We start from the raw sequence: 13859 nt of genomic DNA on the forward strand, positions 1-13859 counted from the left end.
CAAGGTCTCCCAAAAAGTCGTTAATAGCTCGAACATATTTGAGATGAGTGATGTTATTTTGTTTTAAACCGAAGACTGACACTTCCATGGTGGGAGACGGCTAAGCTTAGTTCAGTTTCTTAAACAGCTAAGGTGAGTTCCACTGACTTCTTTGGAAAAATGGGTGAGGAAGGGGAAGCACTTGGTGGGCCCAAGTGCAGTCACACCTGTGGACAATGAATCCACCCACTGAGAAAACCCATAGTAGCCAAAAAACTCAGAACACCAACTTGTACCTTTTCAGACTAAGCTTTTATTTTTTTGATATTACAAACCAGTTTTCTTTATTCACAAACCACTGTAAGTGATATAAACACTAATTTCTAAAGACAGATATACACATTTTCTGGGTTTGCAGATTGCGTGATGTGTGTGTTAAGAAGTCACTATATGCCACACATAATAGTAATTTTCCATAATTCATAATAGCAATAGTTATTTAGATAAATGAAAACATTCCAAATAAATACTGTTTAAAAAAAATCCAAAATGTTTGTTTACATCTCTGACATACATTTTTAAAATGACTTATTGGCATCTTGGAGTGCCTAGACAAAAGATTCTGCAACATCAGTTGGCACCCACTTACTCTAAATGATTTTATTAAAACTACATACAGTCATGGGGGAAAGTACAGCTCATTGATGAAAATCAAAACCGCAAATGAATTTTACTTTAACCAACACAGTAAGAATTCTATGTTTGTGATTCGAAACACAATACAAATTCTGGATTTTGAAATCTGAGGCAATTGGGAGAAATTTATTCTCCATAGCCCCCCTGCTCCTACTCTTTCTTTCCCTCCGGAGGATGCCATCGTATTTTAATAACTCGTTTCCTTTAAGAACATCAGTGAGGCACCCATTGCCATAACACTATTTTCCAGGTGGGGGAATGAGAATGTCTCAGTGATGCTATAAAACACCCCCTTGCCCCTCCCCTCACCCACCCAAAGAAGTGTGGTGAAAAGAACACTTCATATGCTTTTGGCTGATAAACCTTCTCCCCCCTCCCCCTTTTCTCTTTTCAAGATCACTATCTGTCTTAGATATGGAAGCTACAGAAACTTTGTTTTCAAATCTTGTGAAACTTTATTGATGGTTTAATATCCAACTGATCTTACGGCATGCACATAGGATGGCAAGAGAAAGCTGGATCACACTTTTTTTTTTTTTTAAGTTTTGTTTGGTTTTGTTTTAAAGCAGAGTTGTTACAGCGGATTGGCAGGTTCACAGCGGTGAGTTGATAACTTACTGAAGTGCGTGCCACAGGGCCTGCACTGTACACATGTAGGACTTAACCTATGGCAGCAGAACTACTCAGGGACAGCCTGCTGCTGTTTTCATTTAAATACAAAAACAGGAAGACCCGTGACAGATACCCCAACTTAGGTTAACTTGTAAACAGGACAACGTGGAAAGTTCAAACAGAAGTACAGACAAACTGCAATTTTTCGGCTGTGTCACTCTGGCCCTGCATCCAAGAAAGGGGGGGAGACTTTCTTCTTTTGGGATGAGGAGGATGGATCTACTTTGTTGTTTTTGTTTTTTGCATCCTTCTGACAAGTGTCCTGGGCCATGGAGATAGAACTAAAGAGATCATTTTGAGATAATCCTTGGGTATGGGAAAGAGGTGGAAGGGCAGGATCTCACGGACTGAAAAATTGCAGATTGCTCACACAACGCAGTCACGTTTCAAAAAGTACCAAGCTGATGAAAATACCATGATTATCTCTACTCAATGATTGCAATACTTGTAAAATGCTTCTATAAATCCGAATATGATTATCATGTAATTCCATAAAAATTATACGTCTGTCTCTAACAGTTGTTCTACTAGGCTAAAACTAAAGCTTCATAGACTGTTTCTAGAACTTAACAACTCCACTGCACAGATGTAAATTTTATACATTTTTTAACTGGTACAAAGAATTAAAGTTATTACTTTCTTTTTTTGGAAAAAAAGAAAAAAATAGAAACAGTGCTTTTTATCACCTTTTTATTAATGTTATTTTTTCCCTCCCATAATATAAAAGTCAGCAATGATATCAATAATTTATTATACTGGAAGAAATATAAAAAGAATGTTTGTTGATGGCCTAACTAGCGGGTTTTTTTTTTTCCCCCCTAAATAGCGACTGGTTAAGAAGCTGAATACTGCCGGGTGGAATGGTTTAAAGGGTGGGTTTTTGCACAGCTTCATTCAACTCAGATGCACAAGTGCTACTAGAAGCACCCCCTTAACAACATAACCTTTGGCTTGAACTGGCAATGAGTAACTTAGAACCATTGATAAATGATTTGTTGGTGCAGTGGGTCGTTTAGATTCATCAGTTATATATTTTTTTGTCTTTCAGCCAAACCCCAGTTCCAATCCCCTAAGCCCCTCCCAACCTCCCCTTTCACAAAATAAAATAATGCAGATGCAGAAAAAAATGACTACTGTAGTCACTTACACTCTTCCCAAACAGCTGATAACCCCAGTTAGCTTAATACTCAGCATATATAATTCATTTACATAATATAGCACTCTGGATATGGCCCTAAACCAGTTTTTATTCATATCTAGCGTCTGTCTAGATCAACCACAAAAACTCCTACAGCCAGCAACCAAACTACGGAACCTTCAGAAATTAAAGACCCACAATATTAAAATACACAGAACAAAATATCTGAGGTATAAGATAAAAAATGTAATTTTTTTCCTTTTATTTGTATTTTTTTTTTTTTTAGAGTTGCTAAAATGATGTACTACTGCATGTATTGCAATACTCAGGCCTCGGAAAGCTTCCTTTCTCCCCACATTGGAAGGTTTTTATGGTTTTGTCATTTAGTATGGAGCAAAACGGTTGTATCCCCCTCGGTATATACTAGCCTGCAATGAAGAAAGAACGAGACCCACATCATCAGCATGGCTCCTAGTCTTGGCATCAGTCAAAGGTGCAAAAGCATTCTGAAACAAAGCAATTTGAGGGGTGTGTTTTTTACATTTTCCTTTTGCAACATGTGGATCATCAAAAAGACTAATGTGAAAAATAGACACTCAAAACCAACCGAAATGGAGGCACCCCCTACCCATCCCAGGTCATTCTTGGAGAACTAAAGATAGGGCCTTTCTTGACCCTCCCCAATAGCTCCTCCTAAAGAAATTCCCTGTAAAACCAAATTCTTTCAGCCCAGTCCTCTTAGCTAAAAGGACTCTTACAAGCTGGACAACTGAAGGATTTTCACTGTCTCATTTTTTTTATTGGACTGGATTAAGCTTCCCCAAGGGAACAGAATAATCTACACTTGAGGTTGAATTTGAACAATTTACTGAATGTAATTCAACTCGCCAACACACTCCTCAAGTGGACGAGGTGTTGAAGCAGAGTTGTTGCATGCAGAATTGGGATGAAAATCTGAATCTACTTCTTGACTTGACTTGGCTCTGCAAGCTGTATAGAATCTGATCTTGAGAAGGGAAGTTGTACAGATGAATTGCTTGATGTAATTAAGCTTGTGCAAAACAATGTTTCCAGATCATGGCTGAATTTCTACGACTGAGCATCAGTGAAGTGTCTGGCCATGGCTTTAATAGCTACAAGGTGGCACTTAACGATTTCCTTCTTCTAAAAGTATTGGCAATTCAAATGAATGCCTATGGGGATTCATTTTTAGGATAAGGACTGATTATTCTTGATCCGAGCAGAAAACTGCATGCCAAAGCTTTGTAATGATTGCATATGCTCTCACGTGATGGGCACGTCTTACTGTACTCAAGAGTTTCAGTGCATAGAAGTTTGAACAAGTACAGGCAAGTTCACCCCACCCTTACCTCCCATTTTTTTACCCTCCCCCCACCCGCTCCCAAAACAAAAACCCAGACCTGCCCCAAAACAAAAGACAACCCCCAAACCCAGCTGATTCCTTCTACTTTCTTATGTACTAGGTACACAAAGTGTGCCCCTCTCTATTTTCTTTCCTGGGCGACTATGACTTTAAACATGAATTGTAATAGGGGAGGAGAGGCAGTCAGATTCTCAGCTGCCTGACAGCAGAGGCCTGGAAGTGTGCAGCTTAGCTCCTCTGAAGTCTGTGCTGGGGCTGGAACCTTGGGGCTATGTGAATGAGCAGCAAGGGAGGAAAAAAGAAAAAAAAAAGTTCTGCATTGACACTGCATTCTGTTAGTGATGGATTTAATTATCAAAATGACTAATTATTCCATTAAGGTAAGTGCTCCGCTAGGTGAGACTTGCAAAATTAGAAATATAATAACTTACATGCACTACATTGCCAAGAAATTAAGACATTTATCAAGTTTACTGGGAGGATTAATGTGCCATTTTAGCTGCTGTTAGCACAAGAGACAAATTCAATTAAGGGGAAGTGAGAGGACGTCAACCCGTACTGAGGTCCCAGCTGGGGGAAGGGAAGGGGAGAGGCAGGAAGAAGTTGAGGACAAGGAGAAACTGGTACTCACCATGGCACCAACGCCGTAGGTGGGGGCTGGAGCAAGTGCGTGGTGGTAGGGGTCGGCAGCATAAACTCGTCCGTAACTGAAAGGAAAATAGAGGTGAAGAGTGATCCATAGTATACAATTACAAAATAACAATCATAAAATCCAAAATACCAAGACAGTATGGAGGGGGTATTCTACTCATCTTGGAGTAAGAAACAAATTCTACTTTGCCATGTAATAGTTCATCTGTGCACAATGCATTTTTTGTGCATTGCACATGGCTGATCATATTGCTATGTTTAACAGATAAATATATATACATACACACGTACATATACATAATAATTTTCCCTGCCTCACCACATAACATTGTTTCTACACTGCTGAAGTAACTGCCTTAGAGATTGAGGTAGGCAAGAAAGAAACAACTTGAAGTATTAAGCCCAGCACCCATGGAGGGTGGAATGTTTATTCTCAAGAGTGCCTTTTTCCCCTGATTGAACTGTCACCATTCAAGTGAAATAGGGTGAATAGGAAAGGGTGAAGTGAACCTGTCTGAAGTTAGTGTCCAGCATCTTAGAATGGAAATGAACAAGTGTATTTGAATGGAAGCACCCTGGAAGGGTCTGTGGGATCCCCATTCCCGTTCAATCAGACTGATAAGGTTTTGATCCTATTTCAGAACTTCAGTCTCATTCATCGATGGCCAGGTTCTGGGAAGGGAGAGGCATTTGAAACAACAAATCTTTGACATTTTTTCATCTGTGTTTTTCTGTCTCTACCATCCTACTCTCTGCCATGGCTTCTGGTATAGGCTTTAGAATAAAAATGAAGAGATGGAAACCAAACGTACTGAATGCCTGCTAAATATCTGGAAGTGTGTGTTTTTTTTGGAATCAGATGTGAAGTCACTTGCTCAAGGTCACATAACTAGACAGAGCTAATTCTTGAATTTTCTTTTTTTTGGTCGGGGGGTGGGTATGGGGGAGACAAAGTCTTGCTTGTGTAGCCCAGGCTGGTTCAAAACTCCAGGGTTCAAGTAATCTACCTGCCTCAGCCTACCAAAATGTTAGGATTACAGGCATGAGCCACTACACCCAGCCTGATCGTTGAATCTCTTAAGGCAACTTGCGTGCTTGGTCCACCGTATCCTCTGCCCGTAGTTGTTTGCCCTGCCGGATAAATGGTGCTATTTTAATACTGACTGAAGCTGAGGTCCATTCCTTGAAAGCTGATTCTGGAATAGAGATTCCTGTGCAAGTGACTTATTGAAGGGGGTACCCTTAAGAGGAAGAGAGGGACAAGTAGGTCAGAGCAAGGGAAAAAAGCAAGGTCTGAGATGAACAATATCTGCCACCTGATCCTGTGAGTTTCATGCTGCAGCTGGTTCCACCTGGAGGCAAGCGGGTTGGCTTTTTTAATGCCCACGTACGTTTTAAGCATTAGCTGTGGGCTTTCCTGAGGAGTGAGTGATGCACCACTGAGTTTGATGCACCACTGAGTTAAAGTGGCTTCCTCTGACGTGGCACAATTTTCTGGAGAAGGGAGCAGCTGTATCTGTTGGCAACCAACATTCACAGCAGCTCAGGATGAATGCATCAGTCACTCAGTGGGATCTACATGGTTTTTTGATTCTTTGACCATTTCCTGAATGAAGGAACAAGGCTGGAAGAAATGAGTCTGTCTGCATTATCAACCTTAAACTCATCTCCCATCCCTTAGAGTCCAATTTGCATGTACTTTTTCCCTCTCCTTTCCTGTTTTCGCCCATTTTCCTTCCAATCTTTCTCACAGTTGGTAGATAAGTCACACCAATCCAATACATGCTTGACCCCTCACATTGTGGAGTCTGGGAAGGTGAAGGAAACGGGATGATGGTCCTTCTTAGACTCCAAGTTAGACCCTAGGTGGAATAAAACAATTATACCAGGTTTGCATTGATCATGTTCCAACTGTCAAAGGGCACTGAGTGTGCAAATAATCTAGATGAGGCTTTCAGCTTCAACAGGATTCTCCTGATCCTCAAACAATGACATAAAGGGATGTCTCTCTTCCGAGATGAATAATGCACTTTCATTTGGCAAAGCTATTTCATAAATAGGATATAAACTGCAAAGGCAAACTGAAGTCTGAGACTTTGTTAAGTGATGTTATGGCATGGAGTTACTTCAAAACAAATGTTAAAAGATGCAAATTCAGATATTTCATTTTAAAAATTGGGGAAATGGTTTTACTGTGGCAATAATTTCCTCTTCTAGGGAGACACTATATGGGCAGTTTGAATGTATTCAATAAAAGTGTAGCTCCCACCTTTTACTACTGCATACTTTAATGGTAAATTCTATAACACTGGGCATAGTTTCAACCTTTGTGGAAAACCCAAGGTAACAATTTGGCAGTATTCTCTTCCAAGGCAGAAGGAAAATACAGCAGCACTGAACTATTCCTCAGAAATGAGCTGGCTGCTTTTCTCCTCAGGGTGACCTCTACCTTCAGAATCCAATGGTTTTATTATGATTAATAAATTTCATTTCCATAGAGGAAAAGAGACCATGTCAGCTCAAACTGAAAGCAAGGAGGCTCCTTTTCAAATGCCAATTTCTAAACACGCCCTTGTGTGACACTACAATTTAGACACAAGGTTATTAGGGAAGATGTGGACTTGAGTGCTAGTTTGCAGCAGATATGCCAAGCACGTCAGCAATCTGATAAACGCAGAGCTGGCTAAGCACAGCCCGGAGACAGAGCAAGGCAATGCCCAGGACATCTGCAGGAATGATGGGAAGATGTCTTACGGTCTCCATGTTAAGACATGACCTGCAGTATGGTCATCCTCCATACCATGCATCCCTGGCCAAAGTGGGCAGTAATGCAGTCAGATCATGATCTCCATGTCCCCACTTCCCATTCATCAGTAATTTCAGAAGAAATCTTAAATGTGTCCACTTCACGCACATGATGACTACACTAATACAAACCACTAGTAGTACATCAAAACCAACTCAACAGCCTGAAATCTTGTCTTTGTTCAACCCTTGCTCCTTCAAACCAGCAGCTATTTACATGTATCAAATCTCTCAAGTCCATCCATCCACTTAAGTATAAATTTATATACATCTAAATCCTATCACTCCCTGCTTAAAACTCTTCAATGGTTTTCCATTGATTTTAGAATAAAATCCAAACTTTCATAAGCTGCCTCTGCCCCTCTTTCAATCTTCATCTTCCTTCCCTTGGCCCTTGGTTACTGTGCTCCAGGCACACAGGATTTTTTTTTTTTTTTGAGACAGTCTTCCTCTGTTACCCAGGCTGGAGTGCAGTGGTGCAATCTCCACTCACTGCAAGCTACACTTTCCGGGTTTACACTATTCTGCTGCCTTCAGCCTCCTCAGTAGCTGGGACAACAGGCACTTGACACCAAGCCTGGCTAATATTTTTTGTATTTTTAATAGACACGGGGTTTCACCATGTTAGCCAGGATGGTCTCAATTTCCTGACCTAGTGATCCGCCTGCCTCAGCCTCCCAAAGTGCTGGGATTACAGGCGTGAGCTACTGCACCTGGCCCACACAGGCTTTTTTAATCGTTCCTTTACACATGCAAATCCATTCTCTGCTTAGTCTTGGCACTTGCTCACCCTCCACCTGACTCTCAGCTTTTATGTTTCAAATCAAATGTCTCTTCCCTAGAGAGAAAGAGATGCTTCCTTCTCTGGCTCTGACTGCCTTTTTTTTTTTTTTTTTTTTTGAGTCAGAGTCTTGCTCCGTTCCCCAGGCTGGATTGCAGTGGCATGATCTCAGCTCTAACCTCTGTCTCCCAGGTTCAAGCAATTCTCCTGCCTCAACCTCCCTAGTAGCTGGGATTGAAGGCACCCACCACCACGCCTGGCTAATTTTTATATTTCTTTAGTAGAGAACAGTGTTTCGCCATGTTGGCCAGGCTGGTCTTGAAGTCCTAACCTCAAATGATTTGCCCACCTCGGCCTCCCAAAGCGCTAGGATTACAGACGTGAGCTACCGCACCCAGCCTGACTGCTCTTTAAGGGCACTTTCCAACTTCATCCCTACCCCTTCATGGCATATAGCAACTCGAATCTTATTCCTACCCCACCTGATCATTTACCTTTCACCCTCCTGGAATGAGAGCTGCATGCAGGCTGGAGCAGTGTCTATTTTGTCTGCCTTTACATTCCCAGTGTCTAGCACAGCCCTTGCCACAGTGCAGGTAGAGAGGGGCAGACCAATGGTACCGCAGGAGAGGAGGCAGCCAGATGAAGGAGTAAAGAGGGAAATGGGGCCTGGGAGATACTCATGCCAGTAATTACGATCCCACTAGTAGAATCTATCAGTATAGTCTTTCAGATATGCTTTTTGAAGATTCTGGGTCAGCTGCTCCATGACACATTCAGAACCCTTCAAGACAGAAGAAAAGTTTCTGGGGACTTCTAGAAATAGTGTATAATTTTTTTACATTGCTTCTGTGAGTTTGCAAAACACTGGCCAAGTTGTCCTAAAACTCATCAAAAGCCTCTGGGGAAAAACGAAACAAAGATATCACAGAGGACTACTTTCCTGGCGAACTCACCACAGATTGCAACCATCATGAGACCTCATCTTTTTGACCTTTAGCAACAAGTTAAAACTGGAAAGCAACTCGAGACCTTGCGGATTCAGTACTTGGGGCAAGAAGATCCGGGTTTGAGTTCTGCTTTGATGATGTCCTTGTTCTCATGACCTGACGGAGCATGCTGAGTCTTGATCTTCCTCATTTGTAAAGTAGTAATTTTCTCAGCTCTGCCTAATTCAAGGTGCATTCAAGAAAACCAGGTAGATTTTAAGCCACCTACAGCTACAGGAGATCATCATGCACAGCTTCTTAGATGGTATTTCACAAACCAATTTCTCCCTCCTTGCCCAGACTTTTGGTCTGCAGAGGCAAGTGAAAGATTCTATTCTAATATAATCACATGCAACTCTACCAATCAAATTACAGATGCTTTTGGAGTCAAGATCTCATTTATGAGTTACAGATGTCGTTTAAATAGATACACTTACTTGCACTTAAGGTTGTGTTGGAGCAAAATGAATAAGGATGCAGCCTCTTGCATGGGAATATGAACCCATGTTAAAGTGCTTTATTAACTCTACTGAGACATGTTAGAAGTACTATGTACATGTAGTTGAAACAAGCTGGATGCTAACGAAATACAGTGGGCCCATGTTGGTACTCCACACAAGGGTTTTAACACAATTTTCTTATAGGGCTACAGTAAGAACACTAATTTCACTCCCTATTTTGATGAGGAGTATTTATGCCCTGGGAACTTTCATTCTTCCATTAGTATCATCTTCCCATGCTTCCCACCCCAGAGATAGCTGGGTGAATCCTGTGGAGCAGAAAGATGAGTGAAATCTGTTCAGTCCTCAGATGAAGTTCAAAAGGTAGCAAAGACATCCTAAACAGCCAAATTGCAGCAAGAATGTGCATGGGCTTGTACCCTTTCCAACACAGAGAAGGGCTACAGAGGATGCATTCAAAATGGGATGCCTCTCCAGGGATCAATGAATGGCCCTGGTCTCTGCAATGCAGTTAGGGACTACAGAGCCTCCCTCATTATATCTAAGACATAGTCTTAAGTATTTGGGAAAATGAACCCATGCAAGTCACACACTTACCATACAGCATACCAACAGGGCACCAACCATGGTTCAATGGTTCTAAAAGCATGCTCTTCAGAGAGCCATGGTCTAGCTAAAGGAATGTTCTTTCACTTTCCTGTATAGGGTCAAATGAGATCTGAGCCTCAACAAGGCCCACTGACTAGTTCTGGTGTCTATCCCACCAGGTGGGGTGCTCTGGGGCACCAGGTAAGAAGGGGGACATCAGAAGGTAACCTCCACCCAGGAAGAAGTGATTCTTATCCCACTTAGAGATTCATCCTATTTCATTGCCCTCATTTTTAGGCTTTGAGGACTTTTCCAAATGAAAAATAAACGATGTGTTAAAGACAATCCTTTGGTTTGCACTGTTGCTGGTATCATTACCAATGAGTTGTTGCTTTTCTCCATCTGCAGAAACTGCATCTGGAACACACATTCCAGACCAAGTGTTCTGCATTTGGACAAAATGCTCGGCTTTCAGCAATTCTCAAGGGCTGGAAAGGAGTCACAGCCAATATTGGCCAGGAAAAGAACAAGACCAGAGGGGAGGGCACGTGGCTTCTGAGTTCTGTAGCACTGCCCCAGCTACTGCTTTACTTCCTTCCCTCATCCAACTACAAATCAATCCATTGTCAATCATAAAATGTTAAGAGCATTTGTTTTCCAACTCGACCATCCTATACTCGTCACTAAATAAAAATGCAGCAAAACAGAATAAGATCTCACAGTCCTACTGAAAGAGGCTGAAGGCTTCTGACAAATCCCTTGGCAATTCTGCAACTGCAGACTGACATGTCCCCTCAGCTTGTGGGGATTCTGTGGGGTCAGAATGGAGACAAAAGCTTACTTCAGAGGATAAAGAAATATAACCCAGAATATGGACCCTCACAGAAGGTCTTCCAAAAATTCTGAGCTCAGGACACCTCAATATATCTGAAATGATCAGTCCTATTATCTTTGTGCCAATAAATATTTACCAGACAACCAAAATCTCCATTTTCAAATCCCAGAATCCCACAAATTTAAGGTTTTAAGGTCTGAGCTAATCCCAATGTGCATCCATTTGAGAAGATGTTGGAGTAATAATGGCCAAGATTTTGGGCTAATCTTCCAGGAGAGCCATTCAAGGAAAGGTCAAGTTACTCAGTCTGCTATGCAGATACATGGAGAGACAACAGGTGCCAACCAGCCCGCCTCTGCCCCACAGGAAAATTTGAGTTTCCAGAACCTCAGGCCATGCACCCTGGTTTGCTGCAACAGGGAAAAACCCTCCTGAAGGCATGAAGAATAACTACTTGGATGTACTGGAAAATTCGGAAAGTAACGGTTTATTTAGGAAATTGCTCCTGTTCATTTTCACTCTACAAGGGTCAACTGAGTTCTGGACTTGATCTGTTGGTCATTTAGTGAACTTAGTGAATGTGTTCATGAAGGGAATACTCCTGTGGTTACTGCAGCCTTCTCCTAGTTTTAATTTGAGCAATGACTTACACATTTATTGACCATGGAGGTGACCAAAGCCCACTTATCCTCAAAGCTTCTCAAGATGCTTAGATGGACTAAACCAGTTCCTAAACACCTAGAGGAGCAGTCCTCGGCCTTCTTGGCACCAGGGACCAGTTTTGTGGAAGACAGTTTTTCCACAGACCGGGGAGGTAGGGATTCGTTTCAGGAAAAAACTGTTCCACTCCAGATCATCAGGCATTAGAGTCTCAAAAGGAGTGTGCAACCTAGATGCTTCACATGCACAGTTTACAGTAGGGTTTGTGCTCCATGAGAACAGGTGGAACTCGGGCAGTAATGTGACTGAGGGGGAGCGGCTGCAAACACAGGAAGCACTGCTCACCTCCTGCTGTGTGTCCAGCTGGGGACCCCGATCTAGAAAATGACTAAAAATGCAGCAAAATCTCCAAAAATGATACAAGCAGAAGTGGAAGAAATGCTCCAAGATAACAAGGAGTCATCTCTACGTGGCTCCGATGTATGGGAGTTACACATTGTAGTGATGTAGTCATCTTGGAGCAGAGTTTCATTGCTGCTATCTTCCTTACCTTGTCTTTAAAGTGCTTATCTTCTTCAGAAATCACTTAGCACATTTTTCAGCCTTGTGATTTCCCTGCTTTCCCTGAGAAGTAGGAGGGAACACATCTGAGCTCTTCAGACCCTACCCGGGAAGCCACAATTTGCTTTTGCCCACTGATACCTGTCATACATCACCAGAACTATGCATACAGTGCATACACAATCCAACACTATGACATGTAAAAGACTCAGACCATTTACACATAGCAAATCAGATCACATCATCCTTTCTCTACCCCACCAATGCTGTTCAAAACCTCTTCATATTCTGAATCCCAACAGCAGATTTGAGGAAAGCACAATAGCAGCTACTCTCACAGTAAAAAAGACACAGTAAGTCCCACCTTTGGTGATGAAATTTTCCTGCCCTAGAATACCTCCTCTAATAAAGGAGCTGTAGGCACATTGTCTTTAATGCAGAGCTCAAGGCCATCCTTCTCTCAGAAATTTCATTTCTCCTTTCTCTGTGGCTACTCTTGCTCTACCAAAATCACTAAGAATTGTTACTGTGCTTTGAAATCACCATGGCACCCCAGCTACATGTTACCACACAGGAGGAATAACAAATTGTATCCCTCATGAGATTTTCAATACCCTGCCATGAAGCAGCCTGGGAATCCCTCAGTCACAATGTCTAGAGTGAAACCCTGACTTGTTACTTCTTGCTAAGTTATCTCAAAGTTCTTCTGAGTTAGCATGCCATCTATAAATGGAGATGATAATGGTGCATCCTGATAGTACATGGCTATAGTGAGGGTGAAAGGAGGGTTATGGTTACCAGTTAGGGACCAAACAAGTATCAGCTGTTGCCTCTTGTCTATTTTATGTGGGATCAGTGAGCTTCCCGGTAAAGCCAGGGGGATACATGTGTCAGAGCTACCCCTGAATTGGGTAGACGATCCAAAGTCATACGTACTGGCATCTCCCATCCTCAAAGCAAGCAGATCAAAGATTCTGAGACAAAACAAGCAGGGTGAGAAGCAGGGAGGGGAGGTTCTGGGTCCTGAACTCCAAGGAATTTCCCTCTACAGCACCCACCTATCACCAGGAGGCAATCATAAAATACAAGATCAAGACACTGACAATGTTCAGATTATCTGTCACCACATTTTAACTCCTTGTGAACATCCCTCACCTCCAAATGACCAGTTCTAGGGGACACACATACTCTTTCAATATTCATTTGAGCCAAATGAAAAATGTGGTTCTAAAATGGGATTGATAGAATTATAATGAAAGCCACACATGTGAGGCACATGTCATTTTAAATTTTACAGTAACCACGTTTTAAAAAGTAAAAGGTGAACTCATTTTTATTCTCCAGAATATTCAAATTGTCATAACTACAATGTGTAACTCAAAATTATGAATGATATATTTTACATAATTTTAGTACTAAGTTTTGGAAATCCAACATGCATTTTTTTACTTAAACTCATCCTGGTGTGGACTGGCCACATTTCAAGGACTCCACAGACACATGTGAACACAACTTCAAGTCCTATTGTGTGCTCTTTTTACCATTGAAATAAAAAACACTGGCTGGGTGTGGTGGGCCCGTGCCTGTACTCGCAGGACTTTGGAAGGCCAAAGGGGCAGGATGACTTGAGACCAGGAGTTTGAGATCAGCCTGGGTAAT

General features: G+C 41.8%; 1 protein-coding gene across 12 annotated transcripts in view; it reads right to left on the bottom strand.

Annotated features, from left to right (window-relative positions):
* Positions 1–274: 274 nt before the first annotated feature.
* RBFOX1 (RNA binding fox-1 homolog 1) overlaps positions 275–13859 on the bottom strand; it is a 1702422-nt gene continuing 1688837 nt past the window's right edge. For 6 of the 12 annotated variants that reach the window (XM_025370439.1, XM_025370430.1, XM_025370437.1 and 3 more), the window contains 2 exons: positions 4501–4576; positions 1584–2991 (listed from right to left, as the gene is read on the bottom strand). In XM_025370439.1, the coding sequence (XP_025226224.1) occupies positions 2869–2991; positions 4501–4576 (199 nt within the window). In that variant the 3' untranslated portion in view covers positions 1584–2868. Of the gene's footprint in view, positions 2992–3853; positions 4139–4500; positions 4577–13859 lie in introns of those variants that run through there. The other 6 variants (XM_025370432.1, XM_025370433.1, XM_025370435.1 and 3 more) reach the window with 6 other exon arrangements.

This window comes from Theropithecus gelada, chromosome 20 (assembly GCF_003255815.1).
Source record: "Theropithecus gelada isolate Dixy chromosome 20, Tgel_1.0, whole genome shotgun sequence".
In the NCBI taxonomy this organism is placed as follows: Eukaryota; Metazoa; Chordata; class Mammalia; order Primates; family Cercopithecidae; genus Theropithecus; species Theropithecus gelada.